General features: G+C 45.2%; 1 protein-coding gene across 2 annotated transcripts in view; it reads right to left on the minus strand.

The window, feature by feature from the left end:
• The window catches only part of DOK5 (docking protein 5), a 118,867-nt gene that overhangs the window by 7,852 nt on the left and 90,119 nt on the right, over positions 1-20,896 (minus strand). Inside the window, exons 3-6 of one of the 2 annotated variants that reach the window (XM_060230770.1) lie at positions 14,717-14,831; positions 14,469-14,588; positions 8,355-8,544; positions 5,478-5,613 (exon numbers count right to left, since the gene is read on the minus strand). In XM_060230770.1, coding sequence (XP_060086753.1) covers positions 5,478-5,613; positions 8,355-8,544; positions 14,469-14,588; positions 14,717-14,831 — 561 coding nt within the window. The remainder of the gene's footprint in view (positions 1-5,477; positions 5,614-8,354; positions 8,545-14,468; positions 14,589-14,716; positions 14,832-20,896) is intronic. The other variant, XM_060230771.1, reaches the window with a different exon arrangement.

Genomic DNA, 20,896 nt, shown 5'->3' on the forward strand with positions numbered 1-20,896 from the left:
CCCTGTGTCCTCATAAATGAAACTTTAAGAGAGTTACAAATATGAGACTCTTCTGGTTTGGGCAACTAATACCAATTTTGCACTAGGGCTTGTTCCAGGTGGAGAGCCCTTTTGCCCCCAGGGCTTCTCTCCATTTTTGCATAAGCTGCTCCGGAGCTGCAAGTTGGCATGCCGCTTTTCCACAGCAAGCAGAAACCACTTGTCAGAGGATCTCGCTTGCTGCGGAATAGTGGCACACCAACACAGCTCCAGGGCAACTTGTGTGGAAATGGAGAGAAGCCCTGGGAGCAAAAGGACTCTCCATCCAGAACAAGGCTAGTGCAAAATCGGTCTAAGCCTTCCTATTTTGGGTGTCTTCCTCTCTGGATTTTACCTACCAGATTCATAGAGTGGGACATGATTCAGTTTTACTGCAGTTCACGGCCAGATCCAGAGTAGGGCATGTAGAATTGCAAGCTCTGGGTTGGGAAATACCTGGAGATTTTGGGTGTGGAGCCTTGGGAAGACAGGGTTTGAGAAGGGGAGAGACCCCAGTAAGATATATTGCCATAGAATTTATCCTGCAAAGTCACCATTTTCTCCAGGGGACCCAATCTTGGTAGTCTGGAGATCCATTGTAAAAGTGGAATATCTCCAGCTGCCACCTGGAGGCTGGTAACCCTAACACATGCCTTCGAAAAGTTATAGAAACAACTCCCTGCTGTAGCCATTTCATCTTCTGAAAAGAGCAGGAGCTCCTCCTTCTCCTCGCATGCCACTGTCCCAAGTCAAAAAGGGCTCCTTCTGATCTTTACAATGACATTTCCTGCAGGAGATCATGTGACTGCAAGGAAAGCGAGTTGGGTCAGGGGAACCTAGGCCCGTCTTGCTGGGGGGCGGGGAATAATGTATACTTTGACCCCTAGTGTTCAACTCCGAGCAACTCTGAGCTCATGTTCTCCTTATCGTCTCTTTGTCTAGTCTCTTTGTTGCCGTGGTCTCTTTGTGAGACTGACCTTTCTTTGCAACAAAAACCTCTTTATCGTTCTAAGGACTTTAAGCCACGGGTTGTAACTCAGTTCAATGTCATAAACTTTTGTTCAGTTTTGGCACCACCTAAACCGATTTCAGCCATGCGTCCCTGTTCTTTCTGACAAGGGAAGGAAAAGGGGTTGTTAACCTTTCAGAGTTTTAAGCAAGACAGTGAGAAACATATGCTAGTTGCTCAAAAGCAGACTTTCTAAAAGGCAGATTTTGGTAATGGCAGAGAACATTCAGACATTCGGTGTACAGAAAGAAGCTTTTTGTTGTCCCCCACCCCATTTATTAATTATTTATTTTAACATTTAAATGACCCAATAGCATTAGGGGGGGGGGTGATGATTGCTCCCTCCCAGAACAGTATTGATTGTTGAATAATTCTAATCTGGTAGCTAGGGCTTTTTTTGAGCGGCTGTGTTCCCCACCCTCTTTGCATTATTAAGCTGCGCCTTGCCAGAGAGCTAAAGGGCTCTTGGCCTGTGGCTCTTAGCCTGGGGAGCTGTGTAAGGACCAGGAACCCAGATTCCTTGCTTAGAGCCAGCATACTTTAAGGACCACTTTCTTCCATATCAACCTGTGCATCTTCAAATGCCCTGTTTTGGGTCCCTCCCAATCTGAGGTTTAGGGTTGCCAATCCCCAAGTAGGGGCAGGGGATCCCCCAGTTTGGAGGGGCCCCCCACTTCAGGGTCATCAGAAAGTGGAGTGGGGGAGGGAAATGTCTGCTAGGCATTCCCTAAGGAGACTGATTCCCATAGGGTATAATGGAGAATTGATCTGCGGGTATCTGAAGCTCTGTTTTTTGAGGTAGAGGCATCAAGTTTGCATCATAGCATCTGATGCCTCTCCTCAAAATACCTCCAAGTTTCAAAAGGATTGGCCTGGAGGGTCAATTCTGTGAGCCCCAAAAGAAGGTGACTCTATCTTTCATTATTTCCAATGGAGAGAAGGCATTTAAAATGTGTGCGGTCCCTTTAAATGTGATGGCCAGAACTCCCTTTGGAGTTCAATTATGCTCATCACAACCTTGCTTCTGGCTACACCCCTAATGTCTCCTGGCTCCACCCCCAAAGTCTCCTGGCTCCACCCCCAATATTTCTTGAATTGGACTTGGCAACCCTACTGAGACTAGATGGGCGGCAACCTGAGAAAGGACCTTCTTGGTCATGGTGCCAGAACTTCAGAACTCTCTCCCAGGGAGGTTCATCTGTCACCCTATCCACCATTGGGAGAAGACAATTGTCTTGTTTCTGTTATTGGCTCTTCTCTCTGGTTTTTATGTCTGTGTGTTTACAAGTTTTCACTGAATTATTTTAGACATACTTTTTCTTAACTGCTGTTTAATGTTGATACATTTTAATGTTTTGATGTTCACTGTGGGAAGGTGGCATAGATAAACAAGCCTCTAGACTAGACCAGAACTTCCAGAGGTTTCCCCAAGGTAGAACAAGAACAACAAGACAAATGCTGAAACTTTAAGATGGGAAAGAAATAAAATAGCATGACCCAGGTGTCATTTTGGGCAGAAGTTCACAGGAGCAGAGCTCCAGAACATCTACATTTTATTGTGCTCTTTCTTTCTTTACCCCTCCTCCCCCAATAATTGCTTTTGGCCTCCATTGTTCAAACCCCCTATGAGAATTTTGCTAAACTCGAAGATTTAACAAACTTTCTAATATTTCCCCCCTAAAAAAATGGGGAAAATAACTGAAACATATAAAGCAGACAGATGGAAATCTTCATCATGCCACTGTAGCCACATAGGAGAAAAAGTAATTTAAACAGCATAATAGGATGGGAGTAAGGTTTTCTTAGGACAATTATAATTCAAGAAGCATTTTATGGTAAATGCTGAGCTGCTATAATTTAGTCCACCTTCTGGTGATGTCAGGGGTGTATGACGTATGAAAATGGGTTATGCAAATGAGTTGTGATAATGAGCTCCGGCACCTCTTTTTCGACAAAACGACCCCATACTGGATGTGCTGCTCCTATAATCCTTCCAGTATCCCTTGGCATGGCTGTTTAAAGACTGCAAGAAACTTTGTGGGGGGAAATTAATGCCTTTCTAATGAGGTACTAACTTTTCCAGGAAGAACTCCCAACAGCAGGGCTTTAATTGAGTATACAATGTCAAATGAGCTTTAAGTCACAGTTCTGCCAAAAGAAATACAAATCGCTTGACGGTGTCATAATCTAAAAGTAAAAGTGCTTTGATGTTACATCCCATAGTTCCCTTTTCACCAAGTCCACCATTTCCATGTAGGATTTGGAAGCTGAAGATCTGAATTGCTGAGCTGCCTTTAAACACCCACAATTAAGTTGCTAATACTGAATCACTGCACACAATACATGCTTCCACCTACACTATGTTAAATAAATACGGTTCTTCCAGTTATACTTCAAAAGGACTTGCAATGCTATCCTGCATTCCAGTGTCATGGAAACAAACAACTAGGAATCTATTTTAGGAGTTGTAGCACTCTGTAGAACATTGCAATTTTTAAAAATACATTTTTCAAAGCACACACCTCAGCACCCTTCATGGTTTTGATGTAATGGTACCCTACCTGAATAAGAGGGGTGAGAAAGGAAGTGCAGTAATCATTCTAAATTTGAACACAACATAACACTTGGGATTCAGAAGCCTCCAGTGGAAGGGAAAGACTAAGAAATCCATTTAATCAAAACAAACAGCTTGGAAGATCTTATCTGCCAATTTTGAGCAGTTCTTCTCAAAATGAACGAGAAAGATGTCTGTGTGGGGAAAGTAATGCTATGCACCAAACCACATTTTGCAAGCTACCCCCCCCCCCCCATAGGAAGAAGGCTGTCAGGCCTCCTGCCTGTCTCCACTCCACACATCATGCGCACCACTACATTACTTCCAGTGGAAACCTAGAAGTAACCGAGTAGCTCAAGGAATTGTCAGGCAAAACCACAGAGTTTCCGGCAGTTCCTAGAGTTACTCTATGCTACTTCTCAGTTTTCTCTGAAAAACGATATAGTAGCACACATAACAGCCCCATGGTTATGAAGCTAACTGGGGTCCTAGGGCCAGTTACTTTCAGCCTAACTACCTACCAACAACATTGTGAAGATAAAATAGACGGGAGAGCCACATACACCGCTCTAAATTCCTTGCAAGAAGGATGGGATTAAAATGAGCTCCATAAAAAAGCTGGAGAAGTAAGTTATAACAGTAGTTTATGGTAAAATACTTCTGTAAAATTAATCTATTTGATTATATGCACCTCAGCAAATTCAGTGAAGTTTGTTGATCACAACAATAGATCACTGTAACATTATCGCACTATAGCCATCTAGCAATCTGTGAGTTTTAAAAAGCCTCCTAAAGCCCTCTGATGGCACAAGGAATGGCAGCCATGGAGAGAGAAGGAGGCAAGGAAAGCATAGAGGAAACTGCCATGTGAATAATGCATCGTGAATGCATCTGCATTTGTAGCGGCAGCAAGAGCTACAGGGAGGAGGAACTCTGGGTAGAAGTACCCTTGCTCCTTTCCAATAAACGACCCAAAGTTTTTGTGCCAGTGTTCTGTTGGGATTGCATCCTGGATTCTTAATCAAGGCTGCTGAAGCAATAGTTCTGATGAAGATCTATTTGGGTCAGACTCAGAATGTCTCATCGAATTTGTAGTCTTAAAGCAAGACAGGAATTACACCAGTCACCATGCGACATCACTGACGTGATGATGTCACTTCTGTGTGACATCAGCCCAGCATAGTGCTCTGCCCCCACTCCTGGAAAGTCCCTTCCCCTCCCCCGCTGGCATGGTCATTGGACCTGGAAACCCTAGTGGGCTCTATGGTATTTATTCCATGAAAGTCCCACCCGAAACCCCTCCATCACCAGACTCCATCTCCAAAATCTCTAAGAATTTTCCAACCTGGAATTGGCAATCCCATGAAGTATTAGAACTACGGCTTTTGTGTAGCAGGAACTCCTTTGCATATTAGGCCACACACCCCTGATGTAGCCAATCCTCCAAGAGCTTACAGGGCTCTTCGTACAGGGCCTGCTGTAAGCTCCAGGAGGACTGGCTACATCAGGCAGGTGTGGCCTAATATGCAAAGGAGTTCCTGCTGCAAAAAAAGCCTTGATTAGAACAGCCAGATTTGAGATACAGTAACATTCACACACTGACGATTGGTTGGTTTTTTGAAGCAATAAATAATTCAGTCATTCTTCAACAAGTTAATTTCCAACAATAGTTACATTTCTTTAGAAAGGCAAGCACTGACGCAAACTAGCCTGAGAGCTCCAAACGTTAAAATGGCAATGCTGATGGAGTTAACAAGGCCAAAAAAGAAGACAGTTGACAGCCCCCAAAATGTTTACGATGTGTAAAATCAAACTCCAGCTTAGAAAGGTGGCCTATGGATTTCATGTCATTAATGCTGAGCACCGTATGATGACAGGGAGAATTCGTACGCATACCATGGAGTTTTTCACGCTCTGCAATAAGCGGTCATGTTGTTCTGCTATGGTCAGAGCCGCAGAGTGAACCTTCTGATAGATCGCCTCCCCGTCTCTCGTCTGGAAGATGAATAGTCCTTCCCCTGTGTCACACATCCTGCCGGGAAGAGAACACAGCAAGGTGCCTTGTGAGAGCAGGTGGATTTATAAGTGTACATGTCGGTACTGTTCATGCAGAAAATAGCAGCAGTGAATAAGGAGACGACAACAGCCAATCCACATGAATTAAATCAGCATCAGACTTACATGCACCATTAGAGCAGATGCATATTCACAAGTGTGTGATCGAATCTAGAAAAACCTCTGGCTACCTTCACAATACTTCCAGTGCTTTGGGCCTTTAAATGCAACTCTTAAACAAAAAAGAGAGATGGCAAAGGAAGCTAGCTCTATTTTCACTTTATTTTTTTTTCTGTGGGTTAAGGGACAGGCAGGTGATATCCTCAGTCTTCTTTTCCTTTGTGTTAAGGAAGCGCTATAATTCTTGGGGCAATAGTTTGTAAAAACAGTGGGTGGGATCCAACCTGCTTTTTCACTCATTCTCATTCAATTCCTCTCATTATTACTGCCCTTGTCACATATGGCTTTTATCCAGGGTTTTTTTTTTTTTTATAGCAGGAACTCCTTTGCCTACTAGGACACACACCACTGATGTAGCCAATCCTCCAAGAGCTTCCAGTAGGCCCTGTAATAACAGCCTTGTGAGCTCTTGGAGGATTGGCTACATCATCAGCAGTGAAGTGGCCAAGTTTGCGGATGACACTAAATTGTTCAGGGTGGTGAGAACCAGAGAGGATTGTGAGGAACTCCAAAGGGATCTGTTGAGGCTGGGTGAGTGGGCGTCAATGTGGCAGATGCGGTTCAATGTGGCCAAGTGCAAAATAATGCACATTGGGACCAAGAATCCTAGCTACAAATACAAGTTGATGGGGTATGAACTGGCAGAGACTGACCAAGAAAGAGATCTTGGTGTCGTGGTATATAACTCACTGAAAATGTCAAGACAGTGTGCGTTTGCAATAAAAAAGGCCAACGCCATGCTGGGAATTATTAGGAAGGGAACTGAAAACAAATCAGCCCAGTATCATAATGCCCCTGTATAAATCGATGGTGCGGTCTCATTTGGAGTACTGTGTGCAGTTCTGGTCACCGCACCTCAAAAAGGATATTATAGCATTGGAGAAAGTCCAGAAAAGGGCAACTAGAATGATTAAAGGGCTGGAACACTTTCCCTATGAAGAAAGGTTGAAACGCTTGGGACTCTTTAGCTTGGAGAAACGTCGACTGCGGGGTGACATGATAGAGGTTTACAAGATAATGCATGGTATGGAGAAAGTAGAGAAAGAAGTACTTTTCTCCCTTTCTCACAATACAAGAACTCGTGGGCATTTGATGAAATTGCTAAGCAGACAGGTTAAAACAGATAAAAGGAAGTACTTCTTCACCCAAAGGGTGATTAACATGTGGAATTCACTGCCACAGGAGGTGGTGACGGCCACAAGCATAGCCAGCTTCAAGAGGGGTTTAGATAAAAATATGGAGCAGAGGTCCATCAGTGGCTATTAGCCACAGTGTGTGTGTGTATATATATATAAAAAATTTGCCATTGTGTGACACAGAGTGTTGGACTGGATGGGCCATTGGCCTGATCTAACATGGCTACTCTTATGTTCTTATCATGGAGATGAGCCTGTTAGGGGAGGCTCAGCTATAAATCTGATAAAATAAAAATAAAATAAATAATATGCAAAGGAGTTCCTGCTACAAAAGAAGCCCTGCTTTTATCCATGAAGATTTCAGCATAGCCTTTTTGGTGGCCAAAAGAAACACACACACTTTTTTTTTTCACAACAGGACAACTCAATAGTACAATATAGAATCCATGGGTTGCCAACTGCCAGGTGGTGGCTGGAGAGTTCCTTGGATTTGAATTGATCTCCAGGTGACAGAGATCAGTTCCCCGGGAGAAAATGGCTGTTTTGGAGGGTGGACTGTATGGGTGCTTTCACACATGCTAAATAACGCAGTTTCAATCCACTTCAGCAACCATTAGCAAGCAGATTTTGCCACTTCACACTGTAAAATCCAGTTGCAAAGTGCATTGAAACGGCATTATTTAGGGTGTGTGAAAGCGCCCAATTGCTGAGGTCTCTGCCCTTCCCAAACCCTGCCCTCTTCAGGCTCCATCCCCAATATCTCCAGATATTCCCCCGTACAACCCTATTCCTTTTTCAGGGCCAGCAGCAAGCTAGTATCAGAGTACAACTGCTGAGATCTATAGAACTTGCAGAAGACCAACCAGAAATCCTTGAACACCCCCCCCCCTCACTTCTACCAGGAACATCCTTGTGCTATGCCAATTCAAGCACTACCATGCTGGATTTTTTTTTAAGGTGGCCATTCAAGGCCTTTTTTGTAGCAGGAACTCCTTTGCATATTGAGCTACACCCCGCTGATGTAGCTAATCCTCCAAGAGCTTATAGGGCTCTTGGTACAGGGCCTACTTAGTAGGCTCTTGAAGGACTGGCTACATCAGAGGGGTGTAGCCTAATATGCAAAGGAGTTCCTGCTACAAAAAAAATGCCCTGTGGTCATTTATTGTGCAGTTTGAAACTGGTCAAAACATGCTGTTCTAGCACATAACCCATAGATATGATTCAGGAACTTGAACAGTGGCAAGAAAACCTTTCAGTGGTACATTTCAGTCATAGTATAGTGAACAAGGCATCCACCTTCACCCATCCCACCCCCGACCACCGAAAGGATCCTAATACACAGGGATACAAATTCCCAGGTCTCAAAAATCTGAAGAGGACTGCTACGGAAGCATCTACTTACCTTCCAGCTTCAAAGGTGAACCAAGTTGAGTCCCGTCCGTATCGTCGGAGGGCACTTAAAGGCCAAGAGACGAGCTTTACTCTGGGATTCTGGACGTCCCAAAGACAGATATTCTCAAACGTTATCTGCAAGGTACATTCCCCATGCACATCTAAATTAGGGGATGGCATCAAATACACATTGAATCTCTCTGGGAGAAAAACAAAAGATTTAGACTAAAATCCTTGCAGAATTAAAAGATTGCAGACATAGCACAAAAGCTCAATATTATCAGTCATCACTACTATGGCATTTTCTATTGTCCTGGGTAGTTTTTATCTCAGATTCTCAACACAGATCTATGAGGATAGACAATATTCTACAACTTAGAGATCTGAGTCCGGGAGTGCCTTGAAGACCAACAAGAGTACATTGTACAAAAGGAAGTAGGCAGAGTAAGGTACTAGAAATCTGGACTACACTACACTACAATGCTATACAATGGGAGCTTATATTTTGAATGGTGCCTTGTTATATAATCATGGTTGCCAACTTCCAGGTGGGGCCTGGAGATCTTCTAGAACTACAACAGCTCGACAGAGGACAGTTCCCCTGGAGGAAATGGTGGCTTTGCAGGGTGGGCTCTATGGTATTACACCTTGTGGAGGTCTCTCCGCAGGCTCAAATCCCAAAACTTCAGAAATTTCCCAATCCAGTAAGTATCAGCAACTCTAGAATACTAAGAGAAAACTAGCACACCATAAATAAATTTGAAGTCTAATCCTCCCCCTAATATCCTCCTAATATCCTGATTTATGATTTTCAAGGAAATTTATATCAAGGGAAATACATTATCCATTTACCGAGGACAGCCCTATTTTTCATACCATCTCTGAGATAAATCACTTATCTTTCTGTCCTTATTTTGCCCATGTTTTTGCCTATTCAGTGTGCCTTGTTCAAAAACTTAGCACAAGGTGCTAGGGATGCCAGCCTCCAGGTGGGGCCTGGGGATCTCCGGGAATTACAGCTCATCTCCAGAATACTGAGATCAGTTCCCCTGGAGAAAATGGATGCTTTGGAGGGTAAACTGTGTGGCATTGTGCCCTACTGAGGTCCCTGTCTTCCCCAGGCTCCCTCCCCTAAGCTCCGGGAGCTTCCCAACCTGGATCTGGCAACCCTATGCTAGATGCATCATTCTTCGGAGTTCAACTTCAGCTCCCTCTCCAAGTTCTCTAGAAGCTCAGCGTCAGAGTGGGGAGTAGTTGCACCTCATCCTCAGTGTACATGTAGGTAAATCTATACATGAGAACAGGGCTTTTTAATAGAAAAAGCCCAGTAGGAGCTCATTTGCATATTAGGCCACACCCCTTGATGTCACCATTGTTTCGTGCTTGGCTTTTTCTCAGCAGGAACTCATTTACATATTAGGCCAAACCCCTGACACCAAGCCAACTGGAACTATGTTCCTGTGCATTCCTGTTCAAAAAAAGCCCTGCACACAAACATTAAAACTTTATGCAGGCTGCCCATAGCTAATATATATTTTGGGGAGCTCATAAATCTACTACAGAGAAAATTATATTTTTCCTAGTATCACTTTTTAAAGGAAAAATAGCTTTTCTGGCTTTTGAAGAATTCTGGATTTGGCGTTAATATAACGGCAGAACTATATCAGTTTAAAAAGTGTTAACAATAAAATTTGTGATATTTTCATTTGCAACTTGGTTTTACAAACAGCGCCAACTGGAATTTTCTGTGATTAGATCCTAGATCAGGAAATCAAAAGTTTTTAAAAGAGCAGTTTAATCAACTGAAGACCAAAGCTACATCAGATTTCTAGCCCTCACTTTCCATGTCTGTAGGGCTGCCAATTTCAGGCCGGAAAATCCCTGGAGATTTGGGAGTGGAGCCTGAAAAGTGCAGAGTTTGGGGAGAGGAGGGACCCCAAACTCTCCAAAGATGCCATTTTCTCCAGGCAAACATATTTCTGTAGCATAGAGATCAGTTGTAATTCTGGGAGATCTTCAGGCCCCACCTGGATGTTGGCAACCCCACACATCTGTCATTGCCGCACTCAAGAAGATCACTTCAAAAACATGCACATTTTTCTGGGCCATACATGCAAAGAGGAAGATCATTTGTGAAAAAGTGTTTCTAATTGGATAGGGCATCTGTCCAAGAACATTCTGCACTTGTCAATTGCTGTGAGCGATTGTTTGCAGGGAGTGCAAAGGGTAGAGTGACTATGGACCACTGATTGTTTGAATAGCATTCCTCAGGAACCACACTGGCGATACTTTCCCCCATTCATTAAAATCTAGTTGTTTGAACCCTTGTGGGTATCAATTCAAGCATGAAAAACGAAGGCTAAGCTCAGACTACTGGTGTGGAAAACACTCTCTCCCCCTTCCATTTTGCATCATTTAAGCCTGAACGCTTAAGTTTGGCTTCCTCTAAATATCAACAGAGCATTTACTCTTCCCTTGTGTTCCAAATGGACAATCTATCTGTATCCTGGCATCATCAAACTGTGTATTGACTCATCTCCAGTCTGCAGCAGTCGGTGGCATGAGGCAGGAAAATGCATAATGAAGTGTCATTCTTGGTCACATTTTTATCCCAGCCTTCCCCTAAGGAACTCCTGTTTCTTCCCTCCTCCGTTTTATCTTTGCAATAACTTTATGATGCAGGTTAAGTTGTATGCTGGTGGACATCCTTAAGTCATCCTTCATGGCTATGGTGGGATTTGAACTCATGGCTTCATGGCTTAAGAGCCCCGTGGCGCAGAGTTTTAAAGCTGCAGTACTGCAGTCCTAAGCTCTGCTCAACAACCTGAGTTCAATTCCAGCAGAAGCTGGGTTCAGGTAGCCAGCTTGAGGTTGACTCAGCCTTCCATCCTTCTGAAGTCGGTAAAATGAGTACCCAGCTTGCTGGGGGGGGGGGGAAGTGTAGATGATTGGGGAAGGCAATGGCAAAACCACCCCATAAAAAGTCTACCGTGAAAAGTTGTGAGAGCAACGTCACCCAGAGTCGGAAACGACTGGTGCTTGCACAGGGGACCTTTCCTTTTCCTTCATGGCTGTGGTAGGATTTGAACTCTAAGTCTATCAATTTCTTTTTAATGTACTAGCATCTGCATCACACCAATTCTCCTGTAAGACACTGGCCAGTTGTCATGGATACTAGAGAAAAGACAATATTAATTAGGCAGGAGGCATTTCCACTGGCACTTCCAATTGAATGTGACATGAAATTTTGGCTTTCATTCAATTGCAAGGATCATTTGGATCTATCCACTCTGCAGGTGCCTTGGTTGCTCAAGCTCTTAATCCCTGGCATACCAGAGGATGAATTAAATGTCAGGAACAGGTCCCTGACAGTTACTGTATATCTGGAGATGGCATTGCTTTGTTGGTATTATCATCTTTGCTTATTAATGATCCATGTTTGCTTATTAATAATATGATGTACTAACTCCATACTGTGTTTGTAGCCATGAATACTAACCCCATTGATTTTGTAGCTACTTAGTATTTTGTGTATGGTGGGATGTTCCGTACCTGCAGGTGGAAGAGGAGAACGGGAAGACAACTCTAGTCTCCCTGGGTAACTCTGATAGGAACCAATGTAATGGGAAGGGTGTGTGGAATGTGACCTTGATGGGATGTAACACTGAGGCCTGGGAAAGAACCTCATATTAATTAAAACACTTTTGGTGGGCACAGGGAAAAGGAGAGCCATTAAGTTATACACTGTAAGTACTAAGGGTCTGCCAATCCACTTCATTCTGGTGAGACTCAATCTGGTGATGCATTTCATTAATGTTTGCTTCAAGCCTCATCATTAAAAGGGTTTTTTTGAACCAACCTAAAGAGCCTCATGATTGAACTTGGCAAAACCTCACAAAATGGGTGAATCTGGATATGTTGGACATAATCTGTTCATTCCAGCAGATAAAGATGGAAGTAGATAAATACAAGACCAATTCACTAAAATATCTCCACATGATCACATGACAACAGGAAGTCCTTCCATGTTAGCCATGTTAAAATATTGTATAAGTCCAGGTTAGGGTTGCCAGGTCTATGTTGGAAAATACTTGGAGACTTTGGGGGTGGATCTGGGAGAGGGTGGGGCTTGAGGAGGGGCCTCAGCATGGAACAGTGCCATAAAGTCCACCTTTCAAAGCAGCCATGTTCTCCAGGGTTGCTTATCTCTGCCAGCTGTAAAAGTGGGAGATCTCCAGGCCCCACCCGAAGGAGGGAGGAGGGAGGGATGGTGGCTCAATGGTAGAGCATCTGCTTGGTAAGCAGAAGGTCCCAGGTTCAATCCCTGGCATCTCCAAAAAAGGGTCCAGGCAAATAGGTGTGAAAAACCTCAGCTTGAGACCCTGGAGAGCCGCTGCCAGTCTGAGTAGACAAAACTGACTTTGATGGACTAGGGGTCTGATTCAGCATAAGGCAGCTTCATATGTTCATATGTTATGTTCATGAAGGCTGGCAACCCTAGCAGGTTAATATTATTCTAATTTGAAGACTGCAGTTGATTTCATGAAGAAACAGGACATTTTCAGTGGCTGCCCCAAAAATCAGTTATCTGAGGCAGTAAGTAGGGTTGCCATCTTCCAGGTGGGACCTGGAGTTCTCCCACTTTTACAACTGATCTCCAGCTGGCAGAGATCAGCTCCTCTGTAGAAAATGGCTGCTTGAAGGATGGACTCTATGGCATTGTACCATGCTGAGACCCCTCCCTCCCCAAACCCTGCCCTCTCCCAGATCCACCCTCAAAGTCTCCAGTTATTTTCCAGCATAGACCTGGAACCCTATAGGTAGGCTTCCCAACCCCCCTGCCCTGGCGGGGGACCCCCAAATTTGCAGCCTCCTCCCCCGCTCTCCAAAAATCCGGAAGCGGGGGAGGGGAGAAGAACATGTGTGTAGGCATCATGTAGTTGTAGCAGGCTTCCCAAACCTCCCGCTCTGGTGGGAAACCCCTGGGTTCGCAGCCTCATCTCCCGCTCTTCAAAAATTGGGAAGCGGGGGGTGGGGGGTTGAGTGGGGGGAGAACATACCTGAAGGCTTCATGTTATTATAGAGCTCCTGAGCCGTTTGTAAAATGCATGCCCCTTTAAGGCTGGGCAGGAAGCAGGAAGGGCTTGGGAGAACGGCCCCTCCCTTTCTTTTGCTTTCGTTTTTACAGCAAGAGTTCTCCGGAAGAAGATCTGGTAAGTATTTGTGTGTGTGAGAGAGGGAGGGGGCAAGGGATTCCCTGGTTTGGAGGCCCTCCCCCCTTTAGAAAGTGTGGGGGGGAGGGAAATGTCTACTGGGCACTCTATTATTCCCTATGGAGAACGATTCCCATAGGGAATAATAGGGAATTCATCCGTGGGTATTGGGGGCTCTGGGGGGGTCTATTATTTGAGGTAGAGGCATCAAATTTTTAGTATAGCATCTAGTGCCTCTCCCCAAAATACCCCCCAAGTTTCAAAACAATTGGACCAGAGGGTCCAATTCTATGAGCCCCAAAAGATGGCGCCCCTATCCTTCATTATTTCCTATCGAAGAAAGGCATTTTAAAAGGTGTGCTGTCCCTTTAAATGTGATGGCCAGAACTCCCTTGGAGTTCAATTATGCTCGTCATACCCTTGTTCCTGGCTCCACCCCCAAAGTCTCCTGGCTCCACCCCCACAGTCCCCAGATTTTTCTTTAATTGGACTTGGCAACCCTACCTACAGGAGGAAGGGTGAGTTAAGGCGAGGAAAGCACCGAAGAACCACTACTTTTGAATGGCTAAGCTGCTATGGAGAATATTAGTCTAGAAATGACTGGCAGTCTTGGTAGGATAGCCTTGCCTCTCAAAGGCCCTGTTGACTTATTGTTTAGGGTTTTTTTTTTAAAAAAAAATGTTGGTTTCAGTTTTGCAAGCCTCCTTAACTAAATCAGGGGAGGTGAAAAACCATAGTTAGTGCAGTCCAGGTTGTACAGAGACTGAACAGCCCCAAGCACGATCCCAGGCAGGAATTTCACACTCTGTCCTGGCACACAGCACAAGTGTATTTCTGGATTCCATGAGCCCACAGCGGAGACACTCTAAACGTTTCTATTTGTAGGTGAGCAATAAAACATATTCACGTACCACTTTGTTCTCTCTCTACTCCGGAAGCTAAAAGGTCAGGTTCTCCAAGGCTAATATCATTCATCTGAGTCCCGAGACACTCCATCTGCAAGACCTTGCACCATTCATCCGCTTCCAGCTCTTGATAAACAGGCCAAAGGAAAGAGAGTGAGAGAATGATCTGTCTGTTGATACACTAGGTTTATAATATTTATAGCAATTGCAAGGAAAGTTTTTTTCCTTTGGGCAGGTTGTGCTGCTAAACCCACCTGATTCACACGCAAATGTTCTCGATGTGTCATCATTAAAATATATCCCTACAGCATGCTTTCTTGTGCTCTTTGGCAACCGAGATATATTCTTCACATGATTCAGTTCTGTAACCTGTTGATAAACAACAGAAAACAGCTATCAGTAAGGTCCATATACAAAGAGCATCATGTTGGGTGAACCTTCATAACCTGCAGCTCACCAAAGTAAATGTAACTAGGTATAAACTAGCAGATGGATGCGGGTCAGATCCTCCAAGGGCCCAATAGAGCTCTTCTGAACCATCCAGACAAGATGATGGGAGTTCCATATTTCCTCTGGTATCTCCACAGGGGAGCTTTATGCTCTGCAGAACAACCTATTAGCGATCCCTGGCCCTAAAGATGTCCAGCTGTCCTCAACTAGGGCCAGGGCCTCTTTGGTCCTGGCCCCGAGCTGGTGGAACTCTGCCAAATACCACCAGGACTCTGTGGGACCTTATGCAATTCCACAGGGCCTATAGGGCAGGCTTTTAATAAGGGTTGTCCAAGTAAAGTTGTGCTGCTTGTTCTTGGCGTATTTAGAATCAAGACTATGGCAGTAGGACTGCCAACTCCTTCTTGGGAAATTCCTGGAGATTTGGAGACAAAGCCTGTTGAAGGGGAGGAAGTTCTGAGAGAGGGGTGAAGAAAGAAATCTATCTCCAAAGCTGTCATTTCCTCCAAGGGAACTCATCTCTGTAATGTGAAGCTCGCTTGTAATTCTGGGAGAACGCCAGGCCTCACATGGAGATTGGGAACCCCAGACAGCATTAGGAATGGGGAGGTTAAGGCTTCCCCCTCCCTGCACCATTTTCTAGGCATGCCATTCCCCAGTTGGGGGCAGGGAATCCCCTGGTTTTATGGGCTCCTGCCCACTGCCAGCCAAGTGGCCAGTGGGAGGAAACCCCCCTCCAAAGTTGCATCATGCAACATGCCTACATCACCCAGAAGTGATGTGGGCACATTCAGGGAGACACTCTGGTTTTGGAGCAAAACTCTATGGTTTGGGGGCAGTTTTACCACAGAGTTTTCTCCAAAAAAAGATAGCATTGCCTCTGACATGCCTATGTCACTTCTGGGAGACACCGGCACATTGGGGGCAATGCTTCCAGTTCCTAGAACATCCAGCTCCTCTGTGCTATCCAGACAAGACAATGGGAGTTCCATATTTCCTCTGGTATCTTCACTGGAGAACTTTATGCTCTGCAGATAACAACCTACTGGTGATCCCTGGTCCCAAGCTCCTGCCTGCAAAACCCAAAAAATCCTCCCTTTATTTGGCCATTTGGAATTTTCCAACACAGAGCTGGCAACCCTATTTAAAACAGTTTCTGGGAGGGGGTTATTGAATGGTTTCACATCAAAAGTTTTTGAGCTCTTCTAAAAAATCCGTTAAATTTAGTACCTCCCTCATCAATGGGTCAAGATCTGAGAGGATGTAAGATATCTAAACTGTAGAAGCAAAAAGTGAGGAGAAAGCTGAAATAATTACAAGCCAGATCACTAAGGAGGATAGCTGAAGTCAAGAAGGCTTTGCTGAAAAACTTGTCTGCTAGCAAGAAGGCCAAAAAACTGACCTTAGAAAGGCCAAGGTTGCAATAAATAGAATCGCTTTGTGTTAGAACAGAGGAAGGGTTAGCTGGATACTGTTTGCAGGTTTCTAAACCTGCAAGTGGTCTAGAGGTACATGGTGGCTGTAAGGGTGGGGCTTCCCCTTGCCGGCCAGCTGGCTGGGGTCGGGGGGGGAAGCCTGTAAAACCGGGGGATCCCCCGCTGGGATCTGGGGATTAGGAAGCCTACCATCAACAGCTTCTGGAACCTCCAAATACAGAGATGGGGTAGCAGCATGATCAAATAAAGGCTTTGGCTTCTAGCCTCTGTCTGTTGGCCCTCCAGGGCAACTTTAGCCACTGTGAGAGACAGTATGTTAGATGGGTTGCTACAACTGCGAACCACAATGGCACTTTTCCTGCACCTCTCTCTGGGCCTTTCTTTTCTGGAATTCCAAGGGGTCTTGAGACTGCTGCTGGGCTTCTGATTCAGCTCCGGATCCTGGACTGGGAGACTGAGGACATGGTGCCCTGACTTCAGCCTGAAACTCCCCATCTATACCTGATGGATTCTTCACCTTGTTTGGTGGGCCTTTCTGCTGCATCTGAGGTCTGGGGCTGGCTTCCTAGGGGTGCCAAGTCCAATCCAAGAAATCTCTGGGGACTTTGGGGGTGGAGCCAGGAGACACTGGGGTGGAGCTAGGAGCAAGGGTGTGACAAGCATCACTGAACCCCAACGGGAGTTTTGGCCATCACATTTCAAGGGACGGCACATCTTTTTAAATGTCTTCCTTCCCTCCACCCTCCCCTTCTCTGATTTCACCTCAGAGGCGGAGCGGGCGCTGCCGCTGCGCTGCTGCCGCTTCTTCTCCACTTCACCGTAACTGCTCCTCCGAGAAGGACCCAGATTCGCGGCTTCGCCACGCTCCTGGCCTGCCTCCACCCTCCCCTTCTCTGATTTTACCTCAGAGGCAGAGCGGGCAATGCCGCTGCGCTTCTGCCGCCCCTTCTCCAGTTCACCTTAGCTGCTCCTCCGAGATGGGGCGGCTCACCACGCTCCTTGGTGCCGTTTCCCCCCCTCGCCCCACTTCCTTTTTTTGGAGAGCCGGGGAAGAGGCTGTAAATTCTGGGGTCCCCCGCCAGGGCGGGAGGGTTGGGAAGCCTATGGCTTCCTCTTCCTCATCCAAGGAGGTGCTGGCAGGCAGACCCAAAATACCAACATCCAGGTGGGGCTTGGAGATCTCCAAGAATTACAACTTTTCTCCAAATTGTATAGATCAGTTCCTTTGGAAAAAATGGCAGCTTTAGCGGGTGTACTCTATGCCATTATACCTCACTGAAGTTCCTCCCACCCCAAACCCCACCCTCTCCATGCTTTACACCCAGATCTCCAGAAATTTCCCAAGCCAGTAGGGCTGTCAGCTCTGGAGAGGGTGAGATTTGGGGACAGAAGGGACTTCAGCATAATATAATGTCATAGAATTCACCTTCCAAAGCAGATGTTTTATTCAGGAGACTGATCTCTGTACTCAGGAGATCACTTGTACTTCTGAGAGATCTCTAGGCCCCACATGGAGGTTGGCAACCCTAGAACCCAGAGTTGGTAACCCTAAAAACAGACATCCATGTGGTGGTAGCAAAGACTACTAGAAGGAAGGAGGCAAAAGGGGCTACTAGGGTTGCCAATCCCCAGTTGAGGACAGGGGATCCCCTGGTTTAGAAGCCATCTCCCCGCTTCAGAGTTATCAGAAAGGGTATAATGGAGAATTGATCTGTGGATATCTGGGACTGAAGGGGGGGCTGTTTTTTGAAGTAGAGGCACCAAATTTTCAACATAGCATCTGGAGCCTCTCCTCAACCCCTCCCCCCCCTGAGTTTCAGGGGGTTCAATTCTATAATAAGCCCCCAAAGAAGGTGCCCCTATCCTCCATTATTTCCAAATGGAGGGAGGGCACTTTGGTATTGTGGTTAAGTGTGCAGGCTCTTGTCTGGGAGAACCAGGTTTGATTCCCCACTCCTCCATTTGCAGCTGCTGGAATGGCCTTGGTTAGCCATAGCTATTGCAGGAATTATCCTTGAAAGGGCAGCTGCTGTAAGAGCCCTCTCAGCCCCACCTACCTCACAGGGTGTCTGTAAATCAGCAGTCCTCTTCTTCACTAACCCTAACCCTAACCCATTAAATGTGATGGCCAGAACTCCCTTCAGAGTTCGATTGTTCTTGTCACAACCTTGCTCTTGGCTCCACCCCCAAAATCCCCAGATATTTCTTGAGTTGGGCCTGACAGCCCTGGGGGTCAGGGAGATTTTTGTAGAAAAAAACCAGCAGGAACTCATTTGCATATTAGGCCACACCTCTTGATGCCAAGTCAGCTGGAACTACATTCCTGTGTGTTTCTGCTGGGGGCTACAGACACTCTTTTGGCTTGCCTTCTCTCCCTTTCACAATGCTGGCTGCCACACGGACCATGAAAACAGGAACACAACGTGCTTTTGTATATATCCTCAGGTATGATGATGAATTATGACCTTAAATCTTTTTTTCTCCCCATGCATCTGCTGCAATGAAACCAAAACATATTATTGTTTCTCCCCTCTGGTGAGAAAGGGGGAAAAAATAATATTTTCTGGAGAGCTGAAATCTGAATTCCGTTTTTGAGCACTTTTTCAAGCTATTTGTGAAGCTGACAGTATATGGAAGAGGCAGAATCTATTGACTGTCACTGAAGACTTTATGGTTCTTGGGGAGGGGGGGCGGGGAAGGAGAGGTAATAAAAAAAGAGCCATAACTAAATTTATTCACATTATCAATTTGCTCTTCAAAGGTCAGGCACTGAAGGAGCAACTATTCTGCAGAAATCCGAAAGGCAGAGCAATATATTGTGACATACATTTTGCAAGCCTCACTCACACTTGACGCTTCAAAGTTCATCCACCTGCAGAGTAAAATCTGTTTTCATTTTGGTTACTTTCCCCTCCCACATTGGCTCTTTCATGATGATATCAGTTCATAAAGCAGACAATGAAGATTGCTCATCTCCCACGGCGGTTATCTTCATTGTGCCAGAGGTCCTGCTCTGATATTGCAAATATCAAGAAACATTAATCTATGTGAACCAAAAAAAAAAAAAATCTGTTCTCCTCAATAATAGCCTGATCCAATAATAGACTGATGTGAGCTAGTAGATAATATATTTAGGGTGATATATAACCTGCAGTGACAAGGCACGTAGAAGGGAGACGCTGGCTAGTTCTTCTGCAAAAAAGTTGAGCGGAATGAATTCAATCTGCTCATAAAACAGCCTAGTTTGAGCCCAGTAGCACCTTAGATACCAGCAAGATTTTGAGGGTGTAGTAACTCCACAGCACCCGGTAACAAAACAGAACAGCATTTTATTAGAACATCAGCTAGGCCCCGTCTGGACTCCGGTAGGCTAAAACTAGCCACAGCCGGCAACCAAAAGAAGAAATGAAAAGCAAGACCAAAGCAAAGGCTTTACCTTAAGGGATCATGTTTAAAAAAGCTATACCACATAATAAGGGCATGTCAACAGATTCACTGTCCACAATATAACAGGGGGGTATTGGACTCTAAGGTTTGCTGGACTTGAATCTAGCTAGGGTTGCCAGGTCCTACTGGTTTTGCTTCTGGAGCGCTGAAATGATTGCAGTGGAGTTGAACTTGTTTTGAACTGCTTTTTTGTCGAGTCAAAGTGAACTGGCCAGTTTGGTGGTGGTGGTGGTGGTGGTGGTGTTCAGACACACAGTCGAGTCCAATTCTTTGTGATCCCATGGACAAAGTCACACCAGGCCCTCCCGCCTTCCACCATCCTCTGAAGTCTGCTCAAATTCGTGTTTGTTATATCAGTAACACTGTCCAGCCATCTCATCTTTTGCCGTCTTCTTCTTTTGCCTTCTGTCTTTCCCAGCATCAGGCTCTTCTCCAGTGAGTGCTCCCTTCTCATTTGGTGGCCAAAGTATTTGAGCGTCAGCTTCAGCATCTGACTTTCCAGGGGACAGTCTGGGTTGATTTCCCTTAGGACTGACTGACTTGATCTTCTTGCAGTCCAGTTTGGTGTAGTGATTCTTAACTCCTCCACATGTGACTGCTGGAGTGATCTTGAATCAGTCATCACTCTATCAGAGCTGTTCTGCTCAAGAGCAGTTTCTGTCAGAGCTCTCTCAGCCCCACCTACCTCAAGGGTGTCTGAGTGGGGAGGGGAAGGGAAAGGAGATTGTAAGCCACTCTGAGACCCCAAGTGAAGGGTGAACTATAAATCCAATCTCTTCTTCTCTTCTAATAGTTCATTCCACTCTGAATTTTCTGAATGGTAGTTCGGGTTGCCAAAATCCCCAGGTATTTCCCAATCTGGACTTGGCACTCCTATTGATTATGGTTCTAATCCAATACACACTAGCAGTAAGTCTAATTGAAATGAAGTCTTAGTTCTCAGTTACTTTGCATAACATTGTATTGTAAGATATTGTACTGGCTTGGCCTGAGTGCTTTCCTCCTGTAAATGCAATACGACATTTAAAGGAAGTAAAAAAATATGGGTAAAACCCTATCACACTGGAAATTTACCATTACTGTGTATCAATAGAACCAGAG

Source organism: Heteronotia binoei, chromosome 2, assembly GCF_032191835.1.
Source record: "Heteronotia binoei isolate CCM8104 ecotype False Entrance Well chromosome 2, APGP_CSIRO_Hbin_v1, whole genome shotgun sequence".
Lineage (NCBI taxonomy): Eukaryota > Metazoa > Chordata > Lepidosauria > Squamata > Gekkonidae > Heteronotia > Heteronotia binoei.